At 32.5% G+C, this 22,997-nt stretch overlaps 2 protein-coding genes across 3 annotated transcripts in view; one reads left to right on the top strand and one right to left on the bottom strand.

The window, feature by feature from the left end:
- LOC124360193 (NFX1-type zinc finger-containing protein 1-like) overlaps positions 1–9,779 on the top strand; it is a 108,036-nt gene extending 98,257 nt beyond the window's left edge. For both annotated transcript variants that reach the window (XM_046813590.1, XM_046813589.1), the window contains 2 exons: positions 1,930–2,219; positions 7,683–9,779. In XM_046813590.1, coding sequence (XP_046669546.1) covers positions 1,930–2,219; positions 7,683–8,458 — 1,066 coding nt within the window. In that variant the 3' untranslated portion in view covers positions 8,459–9,779. The remainder of the gene's footprint in view (positions 1–1,929; positions 2,220–7,682) is intronic.
- Positions 9,780–17,309: 7,530 nt separating this feature from the next.
- The window catches only part of LOC124360194 (facilitated trehalose transporter Tret1-like), a 35,166-nt gene continuing 29,478 nt past the window's right edge, over positions 17,310–22,997 (bottom strand). Inside the window, exon 8 of the mRNA XM_046813591.1 lies at positions 17,310–20,067. Coding sequence (XP_046669547.1) covers positions 19,830–20,067 — 238 coding nt within the window. The 3' untranslated portion in view covers positions 17,310–19,829. The remainder of the gene's footprint in view (positions 20,068–22,997) is intronic.

Below are 22,997 nucleotides of genomic sequence, written 5' to 3' on the forward strand. Positions count from 1 at the left end.
ACTATAGATTCATGACGCCTAATCAGGTTACATAAATAATTAAAAACTAGTAAGCTAGACTAATAACACAATAAATAACATATTATAATAACTATATATACTAGGCCTATATGTGTATCACATATATAACAATCTAATAATGTTTATTCATAATATTCAAAAGCACAACAAAACTATAAAAAATATAACATGGGCCACAATAACAGATTAATATACACTATATGTTTATCACAGCAATAACCAAAATCCAACAACAGACCCCAACAATAACATTACAATAACATAACTAAACTATAAAAAATGACAATATTATGGTATAAGTTAACAACAAGTTAATATAGACTATATATTTATAACAGCAACAATCATTATACAACAGTAAATGTCTACAATGTATTGTAATGTTTTACAATAATAACATACATACATACCTACATTAATCACAAATTTTCCTTTTCTAATAAACATAATAAGTTAATAATATCTAGAAATTCTGTTAATAATATCTAGAAATGTTATACAGATCTACATTCCAAATTTATAACTCTTCCATTAACCACCTGTAAACCAGTTTTTTTAAACTTGCAATAATTATGTTCATTAAAAATATAATTTGGTAGACTATTAAATAGGCAAGGAACAATATATTTGGCCAATCTTTTACCAAAAGTATTTGTTATTCTATAAACTTTGAATTTTTCAATATTTCTTAAAGCTATAGAAGTGGTTTTACTGTTTGAAATTTTATATTTATTATCTGCAAAATAATATACAAGGATGTTATACTTGTTGTAACTCTTTGGTGTCAAGCTATTGGCTTGTATATACAACTGTTTTTCTGTCATACCATTAGCTCTGCCATTCAACATCATATCCTGACATTTCTTTTGAAGGTTTTGTATCTTATTGAAGTAGTTGTCTGCAGCTGTTCCATATGCAATTATTCCGTATCCAACAATTGACTCCACTAACGCCTTGTATACTGAAATCTTGCTTTCAATACTCAATATATTTTTAATCTATAAAATACTGCAACACACGAGCAAATCTTTTTCTAGATTTTTTCAATGTGGTATTTCCATGTTAAACCATTATCTATTGTTATCCCAAGATAATCATGGGTACTTACTAATTTTATTCTGTCACAATCACATGAAGTAAGGAATAAACATGTGTTTAGTTGCTCACACATACATGTGTGGTATTTTAAACAGGCTCATTACCTACTTTTTTATTTCTTAAGTGAATATTCATCATGACAGTCTTTGTTGGATTTATTACAAGTTCCATATTATGCAACCATTTATTTATTTCATTAAAATAGTTTTTAAGCATTGCTTGGGCAGTTACCAGATTCATATGAGATGCTACCAGAAGGATGTCATCTGCATATGCCCACACCTTTACATAATTAGTTACATTAAAAATATTATTTATATAGATATTAAACAGTAATGGACCAAGGTTACTATCTTGTGGTACCCCACAGTTGCTTAGCTTATATTCACTATAAGTGTTTACTATTTTTACTCTGTAACCTCTGTTTTGTAAGTATGATTTGAACCAGTTTACGTTCACTCCAACAACACCAATGTTCTCCAGGACTACTAACATCTTATTATGATTGATAGTATCAAATGCCTTTGATAGATCCAAAAATAAAGCCAATACATAACACCCTTTTTCTAATTGTTCATATATATATATATATATATATATATATAATAAGCTGTGTAGATATGATTGTAACTTACCATTTCTAATACTGAATTATTAAAACCTTTGCTACAAGTATTTACCATAGTCCACTAGCCTGACTAAAAATATAATTGGAGGGTAAAATGTATGTCTGCCATTATTGATATATGATTACTTGTAATGTTACATTGCTTTTGTGGCTGTAACTTCAACCGTTATCTGTCATTTCAGATGGGTTTTTCTCCAAGACTGTAAACACACACTAGAAACGACTGGTCTTGAGTACTGGCTCAATATGGATCAGGAGGGGAGTGAGATCGTAGCGAAGACCTGTCCTCGTTGTAAGACGTCCATTGTTACTACCCAACGCTTCATGAATCTCATCAAAAAGACATACAGTGATGTACAGAAAGTGAAGCTAAAATGCCTTGGAAAGCTGGATGAAATCCAAAAGGAAAGAATCAAGTGTATTAGAAGATTACAAGAAATAACATTTGTGAAAATGGCTTTCCCTGTAAATGGTAAATGGAAATAGTTTTAGTTTATTTCTCTAGTTAATGATGTTTTGAGAACTTTGTTAACCTTTTTTATTTTTTTATTTTTTGTTACATAGGATTTGTGTCACAAGGAAGCACAAAAAATACCTGCACTAATTTGTCTATGCTGTGGATTCCAAGTCATAGAACAGTTTTAGTTTAATAAATCCTTCATTGTTACCGCATGCAGAGCTTTGAATTCTCTTTCAGATGGGATTAAAAAACTGGAAAACCAGGCACAGTTCAATTCTGCTTTGGAAAAACTCTTCTTAGAAAGATAACTGCATGGGTCAAGTGGGTAGAATGAATAATTGAGTGAATGGGTTTAAAAATGTAAATAGGTTTTTTATGCTATATGCTATCATGCAAAGCAATATTAGTTTTTGTTTTAATTTTTAAATTATTGAAAACAGTAGAAAGATTTATATTGATTTTTTTTAACTGGAGATTTATTTATTTATTTAGTAATTTGGTTTTTTGAAATCAATTGGAAGAAAGAGCCACGTGGCCTTAATATCACCTCTGTACTCATGTACAAATACAGTTTAAAGTGGAAGAGAGGACTTTTCAGTCCTAGCTTTCCCCTCCATAAATAAAGATTTTTCATTTCAAATAAAGAAATTATGACTACGTTTCAAAATATTAAGTATCAGATATTGGAGGTTATCGTTAGCCTCTTCTATCAATGCACATTACCTCGTACTACTAATTCATTAGTTAACTATCATACAATAAATCTGATCTACAATCACCCTGCTAAATATATCACAATTTCTTGTTTGACTGTTTGGAAAGAGCAATACAAGGTGTTTGCCTATAGACTAATGTTTCTGTACCGATACTAAATATCACTCTTAGTTCTTAGGATACGCGGTTAGTGTCTTAACTAAACTCAACGTCTTTCTGTTCACACCATGTTGAACATTGCCTACACAATTTCTTGTTTGACTGTTTGGAAAGAGCAATACAAGGTTTTTGCCTATAGACTAATGTTTCTGTACCGATACTAAATATCACTCTTAGTTCTTAGGATACGCGGTTAGTGTCTTAACTAAACTCAAAGTCTTTCTGTTCACACCATGTTGAACATCGCCTACACAATTTTTCACGCTATTTCATTTGTTAGAAGATTTTCTTTCTAGATTATTTTTAAGGTTTCTCTTATTATTTTTGGATAGTATTAGAGAATTTTAAAAAGAACTTTTGTTTTGTTTAAGTCTATTACATGTTTGGTTTTTAACATTTTGTACTTTGGGTTCTTAATACATGTCTTGGTGTGGTTTCCTGCGGCTTAAAAAAAAAAAAAATAGTAAAAAATAAAAAGTATTATTTCAGTAAGTATATAAGTATATCATACTATATATCATCATTGTAAGATTGTAATAAGTAGATAAATAAGCTGCCACATGGCGTGTTAGTCCAAGTGTTACCTTTCACACTTATAATATATTATAATAGACTTTGCTTCAATATTTGTCGGCAGATTTGTAAAGAAACTTAGTAAAACATTATTTATTATCACTTACAACAATACACAATGTGAAAAGCAGACTAACAGTGACTGCAATCAGCTCCAGTAACTGCGGTGAGACTAGCTTGTAGTATAATGGAAAATGTTTATATTTCTTTATTAAAACGGAATTCTTGGTGCCGAAATAAAAATATTTGAACTTAACAAACAATAAACATAACCAGAAAGTTTAAATCAGAAAATAACGAGTTCTGGTCTGACCTATATTCGGGCTGTACTATGTTCTGTTATTTATGTTTCTTGATGTTTTTATTGTATAATGTGTTCATTTACTCATTAAACTTGTCATAAGCTTGTCTCCCAATGTAAATTAAAACATATATATATATATATATATATATATATGGAATTTTATACACTCCAGGCATACGCAGTGGAATCATGTCCTTCACTAGTCACAAACAGTTCTTTAATTTTGGAGCTGGATTGAATACAGTTTTGATATTGCTTTGCCTTAACGTTCTCCCTACTGTATTGATCGTTCCTTCAACGTAAAAAAGACATATTAGTTAAAGCATTCTTTATTTTGACTTTGACCTATACGTGGCACATTCTGACACATAAGTTTAGTAGTTTATGTTTCTAGTGCCTCATAACCTGTGTTTTATTGAATCCATTCTCCTATAATACCTTGTATAGTGTACAGGTCTTCTGTTTATTCTCTCTTTAACACATGCGAGGGATGGAGGCAAGTGTAACTCATTAGTCATGCTAGATTACTCCCAATTGTTATATTTGTTGAACCGCGGCTTATTGATTGCGTGTCAGCTTTGAAGAGGGAGCAATCAATTGGGTAAAATCTTATGTTGAGGACAGGTGGCAAATAAAAAAGTTGAATACAGATTATTCACCCTCTCTGCCAAGAACTAAGAGAGTACCGCAAGGCAGTTGTATGGTCCTTTTTTCACATTTTATACTGCAGACTTCCTATCTTGTGCTCAGCATAGCAGTGTATGTGCATATGTTGATGAGAGTTAGTTCACCTAACCTATGAACCCAAAAACTTTCGTCTTAATTCTTGCAAGTCTCAGCGATGATCTTGAAAGTGTAAGCGAGTGGTGTGAAGCATGGTCTTAAGTTAAATTCAGAGAAATGTACAGTTCACCAAATAACACCATCTGGTGTAATATATAGACTACAGTACAGTTTTTTTTATTCTTAAAAACAAAGTATTTAAAGTAAGTTATACTGTGAAAAATCTTGTGGTAATACTAGACAGTTATGTCATGTTTACAGACCATGTCGCTTACATCTGTAGGAAAGCCTTGGGAAGAATTAGGAGTTTGTACCTGTATAAAAATATATTGCTAGGAACCAGGAAATTGAAACTTGCACAATCTTTGATTCTATCTGCTTTTTATTGCTCTCCTGCTTACAGTGCCATGAGGGAGAATGTGGATTGCATTGCTAATCATTCGAGTGCTTTTTTTTATTTACTGCATTTATTACCACTATAAAACATGTAATATCTGATCTTGTTCCTCTGAAAACCTATAGCGGTTTAAGAGGCAAGCCTAATGTGAGTCACAGTTGGTATACACCTGAGCTACAAGCTATAAAAGCCAAACTTATGGACCTTCATTACTTAGATAAAGGCACCCCTAGTGCTAGTGTTAAGAAAAAACTAGTATATTGAGCAGAGCTCAAATAAATGTAAAGCTGCCTGGAATATTATTAAGAATAACTGTGTTCTGAATAGGAAGCCTAATGTAACTCGGATATCTCCATTAACTTTTAATAAGTACTGTCTAGACTCTGTTAAGGATATTTTTAAAATGAAATATTGCTGACTAATACTTCTGCCAGAGACTTGGTAGTGAATTTTAGTAGGGTTGATTTAGCATTTGTGTGGAAAACATTATCTACAGAGGATGTTCTAAGGGCAAAAAAAAAAAACTTAACACGACTTATACTTTATGTCAAATAACATGATGAAAAAAAATATTTAACTGCATTGTTATACCTCTAACTATCTGTATAGACCGCTGTCTGCAAAAAGCACATGTTTGTCTAGTGTACAAAAAGGGTCCTAGAGACAAACTAGACAGTTTTCGTCCTATTTCAATAGTTCCTGTTCCTTCAAAAATGTTTGAAATCATTATTCATGATGAAGTAAGTGATTTTCTTGAAAATAGTTGTATTTTGTTAGGTAGGGCAACCATGGATGTCACCAGGTGTTGTATGTCTTTGAGAATAGGCTCTTTGTACAGGCTACATTATGTGATCTGAGCAGGGCCTTTGACACTGTGACATGTGGACTTGTTGTCGAAGCTTGAGCACTATGGTGTACGTGGGGTTGCTCTCAGCTTATTTAAGTCCTATCTTGCTAACCTTAAGCATAGGCAGAGGGTCTGTATTAATGGAGTACAGGGTATGACTTGTAGTTTAAAAATATATTAATTTTCCTGAATCTCTGTGAATTACTTAGAAGTAGCATGGCATTCTTAGGATTGTTTTTTCATAAAGGTCAAAGTTAAAAGTAGATTTCAGATGAGGTATTTTGTTTATTTGTTTGTTGTACTGAACTGACCTTGTGTACCAGCAAAATAGTTGTCTCGTATCAAAAGTTCGTGCATCGCAGACCTCTGACCCGCAGTGTTGAACTTCAGGCTTCCCCACGGTAGCACTGTATTGGCAATTGTTTGTTCTCTTTATTTTTCCAGATTGGATACATGTGTTTTACAAACACTACAGAAAGGAAATTTATTAGGTATACACGATGTTATGTCAACACATCGAAAGACAAAACTAAGGAGCTTAAAATAGGTGGTAGTGATTAATCGTCTCAGAATTTCTCACTTATCGCTAGTGTAGAAACTTGCTAACCACTGCAGCTTCGTTGTATTATCTGCAAATACAGCTGATGACGATAAACCTTCACCTATCCACTCTTTATAAGAGTTAAATGCGATATTACAGTTGTTTATTTGGTTAGAAAATAGACTAGAGAATCAGGAGTTTATAACCGGGAAAACAGGAGAAAACCAGGAATTTGAAAAGAGGTTTTGAGTAGCCACCCTGATTTCTATTGACTATCTTAGGTATAGTATTTAAAAGTACTACTTACTAGTTACATTTATATAAGTAAATGAGTTCTGCGTAACGTACCTAAACCCTTCATTATAAAAGGAGTTTTCAATTGCATTGAACTCCAGCTATACTATCTGAAATGTAGATAACTCAATAAATGTTGATTCAGTTGCAAAAAACGTGCAACCACTAGACCACTAGATTGGAGCCATCATCCTCCTTGATGATCAAATTGTTTCCAGCCAGATGCCATGATGAGATCTTGAGCTTATTTTGTGGTGTGTGGACAGGCATTGTTATGAAGCAAAAAGATAAGTTTTTTCTGTAATTTAAGCATTAGACAATAATATCATAAAGAACACTTCTTGATAGTTGACAGAACTCTTGAGATAAAAAAGAAATTGTTAAAGGTCTCTTAATTTTCACCTATTTGTTCATTTTTTTCACCAAATAAATAGTCAGTAATCATTGAGTGAGAATCACCCGTTCCCATTCTTCATAATGAAAATTTCTTGGCCATCATTGAAAGTTACTCATTTATGTAGCATTATATCACTCATAGTGTTTTGTTGTTGTTGTGAACAAAGAATAGGAAAACTATTTTTAAAGGTGTTTTAAAGCAACATCTAAGTAAAACTCTTCAGCATAGCCTCCATACAAGTATACTCCCTTAGCAATGAACAAGCTATGAAATTCCATTGTCCTGAAATTTTGTTACTTAAGACTTCAGTCAGTTCCAGTAGATGTGGAAATACCATTTTCTTGAAAGTATCTAGTATTTGTCAAGGATGTATTGTCTTGTTTGGTCAGACATTGTTGTGTAAAATCTTGTCTTATTTTAATATAAGTACTTGTATATCACATAAAAACAAACTTTTTGTTCACAGAGCCTGACAATTTGGAGGTTCTACTTGCCAACCTAAACAGTGAACTGCCAGAAGTAAAAATGAAGAAAAGAAATGTTTTGAGTTCACAAAAAAGTCAGCTTTTATGTTTCTTTACTGAGTTTTTCATTTTATTGTATAAAAGAAAAGAAGAAATTTGGGGAAAACTTAATAATGAAGCACAAACTACTTTGACGAAAAAAATAAACTTTTTGACCAATCTGTTGATGAAGAGGAACCAGAAAATTAATGAGCAGGAAATGAAAAGTTTTGAACTGGAAGTAAGAAGAATTCTCAGGCTTTGTGACTTAATGATATACACGAGTTCTATTGAGTACCACATGGCATCCTCTTACTCAGGGGCAACAGAAACGAGAAGGATGGCAGAAAGTATAATACATTCTGTAGTCATCTACAATGATGAACTTGATAACAAAATGAAAGAACTACTTGCTTCACTCAAAAAGCAGATAAAAAGTTCTACAGAGATTTCAAATGAAGAAAGAGAGATGATAAATAAAGCCATGAAATCTAGTTTCAACAGTTCGCAGAAGACAGGGCACTGGTTCAAGTGCAAGAACGGTCATATATACTGTATTACTGAGTGTGGTGGGGCGATGCAGGAAGCCATCTGTCCTGAGAGGGGATGTGGAGCAGCAATAGGTGGTCAGAACCATACATTACGCCAGGACCAAGTGTTAGCTAATGAGATGGATGGAGCCAGGTATGCAGCTTGGTCAGATCAGAATAATATGGCTAATTTTGGATTTGGGTTTTAATATAGCAATTTTGTTGCTTGGATGAATGATTTGGATTTGGAAGCTTGATTTTTGTTTGTTTAAATTTAATGATATGCATCCTATTGTCTGAATTTTGTTCATTATTTTGGAAGGTTTTAATTTTATTTTAGATGATATAAATAATAGTTTTTATGTGTTAGCCTAATTTTAAAAACTGTAAATAATCAGATATGTAACAATGAATGCATGTATTTCATGAATTTTTGTAATTAGTAAGAATAATGTTTGTTTAAATTATTGATTAAAATACCATTGTTAGACTTATATTTGTATTGGGAGTTTATTTATAAATAAATAGTATACTGGTGCTCCCAGTCAGTTTTCTGATTGTAACAAATTCAAAGAACACTTGTTTAGTTCATTCATAAATGTACATAATTTACATAGTGAATGTATAATTGCAAAACTGTAAATTTACAATAATTATCTTAAATATCTCCCATTTTCATTAATGTATTTGCACAGAGTTTGTTTAACTTGAAGCAAACATTAGTTCCACCTATACTTTACGTAGAAAGTGATTAAATTTGAAAAAATCTTTGTAGAAATAGATAAAAAGTCATCATTTTTGTTCTTCCACCAACCTTGTAAAAGAATATGCGTTTTTGGTTGTTAGTTTGTGGTCATGGCTTCTGTGCAAATTTCAACACATTGAATTTCAAAGTTGAATAAATAGAAGATATATAGAAAATATCACAAAAATATCAGTTTCCTCAAAGAAACCAGCTATATTGCAATAAAAATATACTATATAAATACACAATGTTCCTAGTAAACTGAGTTTTGGAACAGCTAGTATATTGCTCTTGTTCATTGGTTTGGGGATTAGCTATGAATGGATGTTCAATTATGGTAGTCACTATCCCTCCTTTAATCAACACAGCTTAGTTCATTATCATTAATAATTCATTATAAAACAAAAAGTAACATGTGCAATGTTTTTGTTTTTACAATACTTTACTAGTCCGTTGTGATTTAAATTCCAGATAAAAAATATTTTAAATTTACATTTGGACAGCATAAATTTATTATGATATAGTATGTTTAACTAGTTAAATAGAAAAAAATTCCTATGTATTTCAAATTGTTATACAGTATTGTTATAATGTTGGATTGGTAAGCAAACTTAGGAGAGAGAGACTTGTTCGTTTTATCTGTAACCTAATTCTATCATTGTTTTATTTTTATATGTTAATTACTGATTTAAAGATAAACCAAGATAAGATATTGGTTATATTGGTTTGGTTTAAGATATTTTGTGGTTGTATAAATATTATGCAATAAATGCTGTTTGATTTAATCTTTGTTATTGTATCCCTTAGGGTTTCTTAGGGTGCACTGTGGTGTGTAAGGATGCTGCCAAGTTCCACAAAAGGTTGTCTGGCCATAAAAGAAATATCATTTTAGTAAGGCACATGTTATTTACTTGAAATAATTGTAGTTATGTACTACAATTCAAATATGCAGACAAAAAATAAATCAAGAATCACACATTGCTTTAATTTACATGCTGGGTACCAGTTAAGTTAAGTTACCCACCGATATGAAAAATGGCAATGTTGATAATTCAAGGGAGTCAAAATGAAAAATATTTTAAGGTTATTTTTGATGATGGAAGGATTGTGAAGGAAATAGGATATTTCCGGACATTTGCCATCGTTCAGTGAAACCCTTCATGAAACAGGATTTAAAAAAAAAATATGAAAAATATGTAATATTATGAATTAAACATTGGACTTTCAAACCAAATTTGAAAAAAACTCCTTTTCAAAGTAAGAAATTGAGTTTGTTTGCAGCAGAAAAAATTCAAAGTGTACCAAAATTAATATTTCATGTAATCTTGAAAGTGATTAACAGTGTGATAAAAGCATTTTTTTTATCAACACCTTGGTTAGGTTATCCAACATGTAAGTCTTTAAGGAAACCAAAAACAAAAATAGTATTCATTATATTTTCTGAACATTACAGACATAAATGATGGTTTCCAAAAAACCACTATGATGTTTATTTAATGTCAGATTTGACTAATTGATTAATTTGGTGTGCAGGATTGAGCTCAATATCATGGTGAATGTGAAGTAGAGCAAGCCCAATCAATATTTTCTGCACTATGATTGCTCTGGGCGAAGACTTAACCGTCTGAGTTAAGAAAAGGATTCCTTAGCACTCACGTTACTTGCTGGTGAAGTGCACCGGATTTGGAGAAGAATGAATTTTTGGGTCTTCGTCTTTGTCACATAAGTTTAGAGTGTCAATAGCAGATTTAGGAAGTTCTCTTTCAACTTCATAATCCCAGTTCTGCATTTAACCTCGTTGACAAGACACAGGTGCCATCATCAAACAATGTCAGAAACATGCTGCAGATACATTCACAAATTTCTTGTACTTTCTCGATATCAATGTATGCAACAGACTCAGGTAACGACAATTCGAGGAATCCAGGACATAGGTAAATCTGCTTTCAAATCAGCACAAACATTGTCCAAAAAAGAATTCAATAAGAGATTCTGAAGTATTTTAATGGATCTAAGGTCTTGTAATTTGGTCTCCTGGTTCAGTGCTTATAGGTTTTCTTATTTCTTTGTTCAATAGCTTAGCCATCATATTTACTTGTGAAAATATACTTTTGAAATGCGTTTCTGTTTCAGTGTGCCTTTGTTCTAAGTTAAGAATCAAATCCCTCACTACTTGGCCAGCACTTGTGAGATTTAAAGAATCTTTTTGTAGCAAAGCGTTCAATGGAAGTGTTGTGACAAAATGTCACCTAAACAGAACATGTCACCTTCCATTCCTTTATATCTTACAATGCATCTATGAGGGCAAGTACATGAAAAATTGTACTATATGCATTTGAAAGTGATACTATTTTTGAACATGTCGCCATACAAATTTAGGCACTTATAGCATTGAACTAGTTTTTAAAATGAAAGAAAAAGAAAATACACTTACTTTTATCCATAAGATACATCAACATCCATAATAGCAAAGTCTAGAAAAAGATTCAGATACCCACACACAAACTACTGAGATCGTAAATACCCCAGCAGTTAGGTTGACATGTAAGTGGATTTAAGACATTATCAATCCTTGTTATACGTAATTCTACTAGCCAATTATTAACTACTTTCTTATATGAATAGTAACTGCCTGGAGCGAAGCTTTCACTTATATATATATATATATATATATATATATATATATATATATATAGAAACTAAAGTGTTCCTAATGTACTACTCTAAATAACACTATATTCAATCTCTTTGATTAAACTATGATTGCCTAAAACTAAAACAACCTGATATCTTGCTCTTAGATGATTTTTAAACTATTCCAAAGTTGTACCTTTTAACACCTTTATAATCCAATTTTTGCACTAATACCTCTCTTTTGACTGTGTCAAAAGCTTTAGCTAGATCTATGAAAACTATTAGTACTTTCTTATTATGCCCAACTGTATTATGAATTTCTTTTGTAAATGAAAATAAGTTATCGTTTAGGTTTTTATCATTCCGAAAGCCAAATTGGTTTCCATACAAAAATCCATGATTAATAACGTAATTTTGAAATTGGTTTCTAGCACACTTTTCTAAAATCTTGGCAAGGATACTCGCAAGGGTGATAGGCCTGAAACTAATGAACTGATTTGGACCTCCTTTATATAGGGATGACATCCAGTTTTAAACGTACCGGATATATACCAGGGTTATAAAATTCAGCTGCCTGAGACTTCAACCAGATAGTCACACCTTCCTGCAGTTCCACGTCATCATCAAAGCGCTGTGTTGCAAGCCAGGACTTTTTTTCTGAAAACAGGTGGTAGTTGCAAATCACGTGTTTTACCTAAGTTTCTTCTGTAATGATTTATTCGAGGAGAGAGTCACCATCTCTTTCATAAGTGGCCAAAAATGTCACTGAAACATCCATACGCTGATTTTTATGGGTTTCTGTTAACATTTTCAGTCCATCTTGCACAAAATGTATGTTAACCCAACTTCTGTGTAACAAACTCCTTGAAATTAAAGCAAAACTAAGTGATAGTTCTGTTATTGTGAATCGGCAGCCTTAATTGATAATCTTCTCAATGACTTTAGAGATAATTTCATCAGTCACAATGCTTGGTCGTCCACTTTGTTCGTCGTCATGCACAATAGTTTGGCCATTTTTAAACTTGGTGAGCCTTTGACGCACTCCACCTTCAGTAATCACATTGTATTACCGACCGCACTTCACAACTCCGGGATTTTTAATTGTGTCACACATTTTAACTGCTATTATAAAACAACAAGGAGCGATAATAAACTTTCACTAGCATAACTGGATAGCCTCTAAACTGAATAACGCCCTGACACAAAAATGGCTGCCCGTAGCGGCTACAGAGGGAAACATTATTTACTTTTTGGATAGCCCTCACATTATTTGGGGCAAATTTGGCATAAACTGCAGAATTACATCATGATTAATTTCACAGTCTTTTTAGTGTTTTACCCATATGAACTCACTGAGAACTGCATTTCACTTTGCAAATGAAAATAATGAAGATAACGTCTTTAATGAAATGTAGCTTCATTGATCAGTGGTACTTGAGTTGACTGAGAAGTTCTCAATTTAAGTTTATGGTTATAGCAAGGTGTCATCATGATGTTCTTCGCTGATTTTTGTATTTCATTGACAGTGCCAATGGTGTCTGATAACAACTGAGCTCCCATCAGTACCAATGCTAACTCAGTTATCAAATGAGTGTTGTAAGTGCTCCAGCTCTCTAAGAACAAATTGTCCCTAATTCTCCTCTGCTAATGGCATTTCCAAGTCTTGGTTTTCCATTGTCTTCCACTGATGGAAGAGGTCAGAATTATGGTAAAAAAACAGAAGAGTCTCTGGAATTCTAGAATCTTGAAAACTTTTTGAAGGCTATGTTGTCAAATGCTTCAATGAAACATGACAATCTACCCTTATTTCGACTCTTTCTCCAAAGTGAACATAACCTAGTACAAGAGTAGTTTTTTCTTTAGTTGAGATGCCAGGTGATTCATTAGGAATTACTGCATACCATCTTGAAGATAAAATTATGTTTAAATTGGATTCAGTGATTTCTAGCCTACAGTACTGAAACCAGTTTGAGAAGTTTTGCTTAATATGTCAGTTGCTCTACTGCATGCATTTTGAAAATGCTTTTAAGTTGTTCATCTGCATCAACTCTTAATCGAAGCACCACCCTTAATTGTATATGTTTCAAAATGGATATATTTGTCCAACATCACAATGTCATCTTAATGACATTTTTGCCTTTCAAGCTTAATTATTTTCACAATTAGTTGTAATCTTTCCTTGTTTTCTTGATATAGGTTGAAGAATTTCTCTTTAATAGGGCTGCATATGTCTTTATTAGGATTAAAATGTTTCTCTGTGATGGAGACACCAATCTCCGTTACTTTTAAAATGTCATTGTCTTACAAAGTTATTTTTTAATGCCAGACACAGTTCGAGTGGAGAAAGGCAAGTTGTAGTTGTCAGGAGGTTTCAAGGATTTTCTAATGAAGTGCAACGTCACATGAAGGGACTCAAGAACACAGGGACTTGGAGCTGGAGCAGGAGTAGTAAGCGTGTTAAATGTATTTGTTGTGAAGTGATACACTAACTGAAGGTGTCAACTCTTACTGTGGATGATCTGCATCTGAATGTTGTAGGTTTAGAACCTTTGTTGGTGACAAGAGAAGAGGTAGCTTATTATTTCATCTAAGATTATTCTTTGGTTAGCCTGAAAAGGTGATATCAGCTTATGTTCTTTTCTATGAGTCTGCAACAAACATAATACACCCATCAGGGGAAGGGAGAGTAATGGTGGGACAGCTGTTTATGTTAATTATAACCACAAAGCTGTGGCCCCTTAACCTCAACCAATTTTGTGAGGAATTAAATATAGAGTTGAGCGGAGTTGATCTTGTTGACTTAGGCCTATTGGTTGTTGCTGTTTACCTTTCAGCTGACAGAGACATTAGATTTTTTACATATCTTGACATGTGCCTAACTTATCTGGCAAAATGTAGTAAACCTGTCATCTTGGGAGGTGATTTAAATATGAAGTTAAATTTTAATAATAATGAGACAAATATTTTTTCCAATATACGTAAAAGCCACGGCCTCTACATTTCTTTATGGGAGCCAACCAGAGGAGCAAACTGTCTTGATTCAATTGCCACATCCCTTAATTCCTGGGAGTACACGGCGGATGTTCTGGACCCCCCTGTCATTGCAGACCACTGCCCAGTGGTGATTTGAGGTGAACCTGGATGAGGTAAGTGACCATGATACTTTTAACTGGCACAAGCAGTACATACATAGTGTAAGGATAGTAAAGGATGAATTACTTCCAAACTTTAAGATTGCGTTGCAGAACACAGACTGGGAATTTGTCTATTGTGACACCGCTGATATTCAGGTTGTTTTTGAATAGGCAACTTGAATAGGCAACTTTAATAAAACTTTTTATGCAATTTTTCCAATAAAACATGTTAAGCCAAAAACTGCCAAGAACTCTAAACCGCCTGTGGGTTTTGGAAGATCAAAGGAGTGGTATAGTGAGAAGCTGGCTAGTATTAAGAAAATTGTTGTTTTTCTTCATGACAGAAGTAATAGCCCTAAAGATAGGGATAAAATATATACCCCTTTACCTGAAGACAAAAAGATATTATCGGCAGAGTGTTGATGCTGCCAAGAGGCAGTACAACATGAGAAAAATCATGGAGACATCCAACCCCTGTAAGATGGCCTGGGATCTGGTCAACCGGACGCGCAAGAACAAACCAGCTATTAAATGCTCAGCAAGTCCGGATGTGTTCAACTCCTTTATATTGGGAGAGATTGATATGATTGTCAGATCTTTGCCGTCGTTGCCTGACATCGGTGCATCATCTGCGCCTACAGTGGACCACAGAAATGATTTCTTAAATAATTTTGTGGAATGGGAGCCTGTCTGTCCCTCGACAATTGTTAAAATAATTCAAAGTTTTAAAAATTCAACCTGCCAGAATGTATACGGTGTCAGTGGTAGCTCTAAAACATGTTGCTGAGGTCATTGCAAACCCTCTGAGCATGATAATAAATCTTTTTTTGACAAGAGGCATTTTTCCGGATACCCTGAAATTGGCTCGAACAGTGCCCATCTACAAGAGAGGTAACCCGTAAATACACCAGTATTTACACATCAGATTTGCCTATAGTATGGAGAACTATAGGCCAATCTCAATATTACCAGTGTTGTCCAAAGTTGCAACATCTTCACCTCTACCTGTAAAGCTTGGTGTTCCACAAGGCACAATATTAGGACCATGACTTTTCTCACCCTATAAATGATCTAGGTGTGAGAGGGGATGTTCTGCTGTTTGCGGACGACTCTAAATTTTTTAATAGGGATTAAACACCAGAAGAATCCATCAGCCTTGCGAATGTTGTCTTTGATGAAGCAGTGGACTGGTTCTCTACACACAAGCTTTGCCTTAACACAGAAAAAACCCAACGTATGATTTTTCAGGCTAAAACGAAATGTTAATACCGAAGTTAATGTAAAGAAACTGGGCTTCATTCTAGATACAAGGCTGACGTGGAGTGGCCACATCAACAATGTTTAATAACAACAACTGGCGAGAATAACCTTCCTCTTCAGAAGACTTAGAAATCTGAGGCACGTTTGGTCACGATTTACCATGCCTTGTTTCATAGTCACATTAAATATGGACTGATACTCTGGGGTCACACAGTGGGCTGTGGGGCTGTACTTCTCCTTCAGAAGAAAGTACTTCGTATAATTTCATCCGCTGGTTATCGTGATCACTGTGCTCCAATTTTTCAGAGACTTGGGCACTAAGGATGTTTAACAAACTCCCTGAGGCCGTTCAATGTTTGAAGAAAAAGGAATTTGAAGTCAAAATTAAACTATGGTTACTCTCAAATCATTTTACTCTCTTGATGAGTTTTTTGCTGTTTAGGTGGACTCCAATCTAGTGTAGTACTGCCATATTGCCTAGAGTTTTATCTAAATATTATTTCTTAATTTTAAGTACAATGAAGTAATCTATCCAGTTAGTCTGGTCAAAGGTGCAGTATTCAAGTAAGTAAGTATTGAAGTAATGTCAGCAATCAGTGTGGATTGTAATTTTTACCTTTTTCCTATACAAAGTATGTGAAGAATGTATTATTTTTGGCACATGTTTTTACAAATTGTGTTGATAATTTGTTTTGGTGGTCCTCTAACAACAGAAAAGTGGTTTTTACAAAACAAATTTCCATGTCTATGTGGATTTAACTTGATTACAAGCTAGAGTTCTTGACCAAGTTTGCTCAAATTTGGTATGTACAATGTTATGTAATATAATAACAGCTTCAGACCATTTGTTTCACTATTTTGAATTTGTTTATTTTGAGAAGTTGGATTGGTTTTACCCAAAAGACATCTTTTGTTGTTAAAAATATGAAATTTCACAAAAACAGCTCTAATGAATTTAATAAAAGTTTTACCAATAACAGCCCATTGGATTCCAAATAAAATGACACAAATTGCAAATACCATAAAATGTTGGTTGTTAAAATCTGCTATTTACAGTGTCGATGAGTTTTTTCTTGTAGTGCAAAATCTCACAAGCTAGTTTAATGTATCATTATTGACGTTGTTATATACATTCTTTGTATCCTGACAATAAATGCTTTGATTTGATTTGATATAAAAGAGAAGAGTTAAGAAAGATCCACTTTTTCTTTTAAGCTCTCTAACTTGCTTTTTATAACCTACAAAACTTCCAAGGGTCTTTAAATTGTTAATGATAATGAGCACTCATTTATTACATTTTAACAATATTTATTACCACACTTAAAAAAACAACAGTTAATATACCTAAATTTTATAGTATTAAGACAAATATAACCTATATTTACAAAGTTGGTATAAAACTAGGGATGTTTTTCAACAATCCTATTTAATACGTCATTGATAATAGTGGAAAATAAAAATTTAGTAAATAATAATTTAAAAAAATTGAGAGTTAAAATTGCAAATTTTTTTTAACAAATTAAGTTAGGATAAGTGTTTTCACACAATGTGACTGGAAATTTCAAAGTGTGTTTAAGATAAATTTATTACTATGGTAAAATTTAACATTCATTTTCAACTTATGATGTATAAAAATTATAAACTGAATTAAAAATACATATTTTATGTTTAATTTTAAGAGAGAAAGCATTTTATTTTTCTAAGAAACGCTCAACATGGTCCTTGTTAAAATATTCTTGCAATAGATAACATTTACAGTTGTGTAATGTATATACTGAAATTTTGAACTTAAATCATTTAGAGGAACATAACTTTCTAATAATTAAATAAATCAATGTTGAATCGCCCTATTATTCAACCAAAACTATTTCACAAGTTAACACATTCATTCTATACATCATTACCTCATTCGCTCCAAGACTCTTGAAGTCTGGCGTCTTAAGGATAAGAGTTGATAACATTGTATAAAAAATTCGTAAATTAATTAAAATTAGTCATTTCATACTTTATTATTTAAATTCTTACTTTCAAATGAGTTTCCATAAATATCATACTATAAACTAAGTTTATTTTAAATCACGGTATGAATAGCAAGTTTCTAAAATAACATCACTTAATATATAAACCAATGCCTATGCTAAAGTCATTCGGACAAATGAAATGTTTTGAGAATAGCAGTTACCTTATTATTGACATTTTCCTAATACCAGTATTTATACGCCTGCCACTACAAAACAATCTATATATTAAAAGCATTTAATAAATTTAAATGAGATATTTGATACATCTATAAGGCATACAAATTTCTTCATAAAAAAATACAAACTTAAAAAATATTTATTGGACTTACCTTTTTAGTGCAGTCAACATTGTTTTTATAGTTTAATAAAATATCTTAAAAAGATTAAACTTGTTTAGATGTCAGTATTACATAAATACAAGGATAACTGTTCTAATTAATTAAAAAAAGGGTTGGAGACACGGAGGTGAGCTCATCATCAGTGTGAGATGGGATGGAAAGGCTGTCCGGAAACAGGGTTGGTATCGTATTTTATAAATTTGGAAAAGGCATCAAATACCCTCCAAATTAAGTATCTGGTGAAATTAATCAAAATTTAAAACGTTAGTGTAGTTTTTAAATATGACAAGCTCAGTTAACAAAACTGTATTAAGTAATAGCCATAATTTCTTAAAATCTTCTCCAATAGATACAATTCAATATCAGGAGTTCCACAAAAGTACCAAAGAGTTGAGTTCACAACTTTATGATTGAATGGTGCTATTTCTTGACACTACTATAAAAGTTAGTCCTAAGTTCAGGTAAGATTAGCAGGACTGTGTGTATAATATGGTTCATCATCCTGTTTTGTTGTTTCATATCAAACATTACTTAAAACCTGAATAGTAAACTTGTATGGTATTATTATTCAAAGACTCAATTACATCAGTAGTTCATAGATAAACTACTTGTTTGTGATATTCTCTTAATTGAAGACTATTTAAAAAGCATCAAATTAAAAAATATAAAATTATGTGTTTTAAAAATGTAAAACCAATATAATAATTGTCAGTTTTACATTTATATGTCCTCTAGTCCTTGGCCGGTGGTCATAGAATCAGCCTTGAACACGTCTTAGCTTACATTGTTAGTGTTTGTTATTAGTTTTTGAAACTGCATATTAAAATTATAATAATCTTAAGCAGGTTTTCTTCACTTAAGGCAGGAAAAGTCTGGCTTTTGGATATTTGAGAATGTCCTAAATAATCTTGATAACTATTCTTGCTAAGTGGTTGATTGACTGAAAATTGGGAATGTTTTGCATTTGGATATCACAAATGAACAAAGTTACTAGGATCGTGTCTTTAAATCGTTTTTTTAAAGTGTTGTATAATACCTTTCATAATCTTTTAGCGTCATTAATACATTACAGTGCAGTTATTTTTAGAACAGTCTGGTAGTCAAGGCAATAGTGAAGCACAATTTAGATATTATCATATTGTATTCTAAGCTGGTATTAATCAATGAGTCTGCTATATTACTAAATTCTTAAATTTAAAATTACGTTACTAAACATACATTTGTTGTAACTAAACAAATGTATATTTTAATACGCAACCTTTCTTATTACATTTGGAGAAGTGTGCCATCCCTAGGGCTCCCCATGGAACTTCCTATGATAAAAATTCCAAATAGATGTGTCCGTAAATAAATATTTGTTTGTTCATCTATGACTCAATATCTATGTATAAAACTAATGAATATTTACAGGCGTTTAAAACTTACAACCTACTTAAACTAACCTATAACTATCTTGGTACTTTCTTTTTCTTCTTGTAACTCTCTTCGATATCTTCCATTGTCCTGCCTTCAGTTTCTGGAAGGTAGAAGTAGAAGAAGATGAGGCCCACAACACTGAAGCCTCCGTACAAGAAGAATACACCAGAGAGGGTTAGAATCTTCTCCAGGACGAGGAAGGTCTTGGTGGCAACGAATCCAAACACATATGAGATACCTGCAGCCACTCCACACGCTAGACTGCGACCTCTGTGTTCAGAAAGTAATAATCAAGATTGAATGTGGCTCTAGATAAAATTTTCTGGGAGGACTAACTTATTATGGGCGTACCCCTGTACCTGGGGTATAGAATCAAATTTTTATAACCAGGCACCTGGAAATCACATAGTAATTAATATTTTGATTATTATATTTTTCAAAAGTTTATCTACTCTAGGCTTGTTTTTTAAGAATTAAATCTATAATTTCCCTACCTGAATTTCTCAGATTTTTCTAAAAGTCATACACCTTTATGAAAATTAAAAACTGTTTAGCAATTAGATGGGATTACACTTAAATGTAAAGGTGGAAAGAGAAGACAAGAAAAAGTGTTTAACAAAGTATAAAATAGCTATAACAAAACATTTACAGTTAAAATATTTGCCACATTCATGAATTTCATGTGAAATATTAATAGTTAAAAAGTAAAGCAAAGTGTCTATGCCAAGTGCAATTTTCTCTTCTTCATAGTGCACCTTTATTCAATATCTTGAATTTGAATTTGTTCTCTCAATATTTTCTTTTCATGCACAACAGCAATAATTTGGAGAATCTCCCTTGCAGTATTAAAGTTCTCAACCAATTTTTGCTCCTCCTCTGCTATGGCAGAGAAACTTCTTTTGGACTCCTAACGTTCTCCAAGGAAATGTCATGCTTCTCAGCAAAATCTGTTATTTTCGTTCAGATTTAAAAAATTCTGCCTCACTTCTTTTTTCTTTCAAAGAATTAATTGTACCTTTAATTAGTTGTGAAGCTCCTCCCAGTGTGCCTTTAGAGTGCTGAAGCTGTTGGCTCAAAATGTGAGACAGAATTAATATTTGGTAGAAGACAAAGAGGTTAACAAAAAAGTTTCCTTTAACACTGGTGCTCAAAATAAAACCCTACAACTTCAACAGCATCCAGGTTTTCATTTTTGGTGGTTTCAAATTTCAGGGCTTCAGTAATTACATTGTGGTTTTTTATCAATTGCTCGCAGTTGTTCTCGTCTCTTCATCTACAAGTCAATCTGGCAGTCTCTGAGCAGAAATCTCAACAGAAATTTACTTTAATAGATTTGCACATGTATGTTACAGCTAAGGCTGTTTTGTGGGTGTAGCAATGCAAATACACAATTTTATGATGTCTTCTGATTATTTTTTGTTATCCAGCATTTTTCCCTTATATAACAGTGGACTCACCATACCTTAGCAATTATAGGAAGACTACTTATTCCTAATTTTTTCAAAAGTAGTCAATATGAGTAAAGCTAGTTCCTCAGCATTTCAGTCATGTGAACAGTTTAGAAACATGAGGAAACATTCCTATAAAGTCAAGAATAACAGTTCTATGTGTCTGTTCTATGTGCCTGTTCTATGTGGTGATAAAATGTACTACTGTTGAAGTAATTTGTTATCAGGGAACAGAACATAGTTAGATTAATTCGGATTTTCTTAGAATAAACACAATATTGATGTTAATAAACTACCCTCTTATGAACCACCCCAATATAATTAATACTCAATTCAAAATATTTTTGTAGCAGCACAACAAAAGGAAATCATCCAATAGTTGGTCAAATGTAACTTGTAAATGCAGCAACGTCATTTACCAAATGCTGTGTAAAAACTTTCCAACAGAATACATTGGGCAGACAGTAAATCCACTTCACATTAGAATGAACAAGATTGGCAGCAATACAAGTCTTAAAATTAAATATAATCATATTTCAGTCCATGCAATAGAACGTAACAAAAAAATTCAATAAGTGTTTTTCTTATCATTAAAATGCGTCACCAAATCCAATACCTTCATAAGCTTAAAATTAATCATTTAGAAATAACTCATCATCATTTTACAACTTCTTTTTCTTCTGAAAAATATCTAAAAATCCCAAAATATCTGAATTTGCTTGAAGACATAAAATTAGTTACGTGTTCTAAAAAGACTTCATAAGAGGCACATAATTATATAAGAAACTGTCATTGAATGAAAACATAGACTGATGAACACACACGCGTGCGCGCGCACACACACACACATTCATTTTTGTTTTGTGTCTATAAAAGAATGAAAAATCTAGGTCCTAGAGGCACAAAAATTCAAATTGTAACATACATAATATACAAGATGTTTGAAGGTCCAGAGGATAGGATATTTTGTTACAAGTTTGTTTTACTACTCATAATAAACTGATAAATAATAAAAATCCTGATCCTGATCCTGTTTAATACATAATCAAAAAATTATTTCTAATAATTCAAAATGTACATAAGCCTATCTAGAATTAGCAATTCCAAATTTATGGTATTAAAGACGAATAAGTTGTCCTTATGCTACAAATTTTATGTTCATTCATGGTTCATGGTTTAGCACAACAATGTAATAATTAATCCATTAATGTTCTTTAAAATAGAAAAATATGTTTACTGGCCCATAGAGGAATTTTTGAAATTGTACAACATGTCAATGAGTAGTAAGTACTGACAACAATTTCATTTGTATTGAGCTAAGCATGACTGTATAAGAAATGCCCATTAACTTTGCTAACATTCCTATCTCACTAGCCTCTAAGTTTCATTCAAAATTCTCTGAGTTTGTCAAACATCTTTTGAGCCTCATGGCAAAGATGACTTTGTCAATAACCCTATTGATCCTCATCTTGTGTTAGGAATTCATCACATTTACTGGAAATACAGTACACGTAAGCCAATGCCAATGTGGTGCAATTAGTTTTGCCATATATTCAGTTTATCTTGTCACAGGCGATGGTGGAAATTGACTGACTTCATGGTCACACGAAATTAGAAATTCTTGGGTTTGCCAGAACCTTTTTTGCTTGCCAAGATGCAACACTCATAATATACCAACTTTGTCAAATATCCACCATTGATAGAACCAAGGTGGTATTCAAATATACTGACTTAGTCAGCAATGTGTCATCA

This window comes from Homalodisca vitripennis, chromosome 4 (assembly GCF_021130785.1).
Source record: "Homalodisca vitripennis isolate AUS2020 chromosome 4, UT_GWSS_2.1, whole genome shotgun sequence".
Lineage (NCBI taxonomy): Eukaryota > Metazoa > Arthropoda > Insecta > Hemiptera > Cicadellidae > Homalodisca > Homalodisca vitripennis.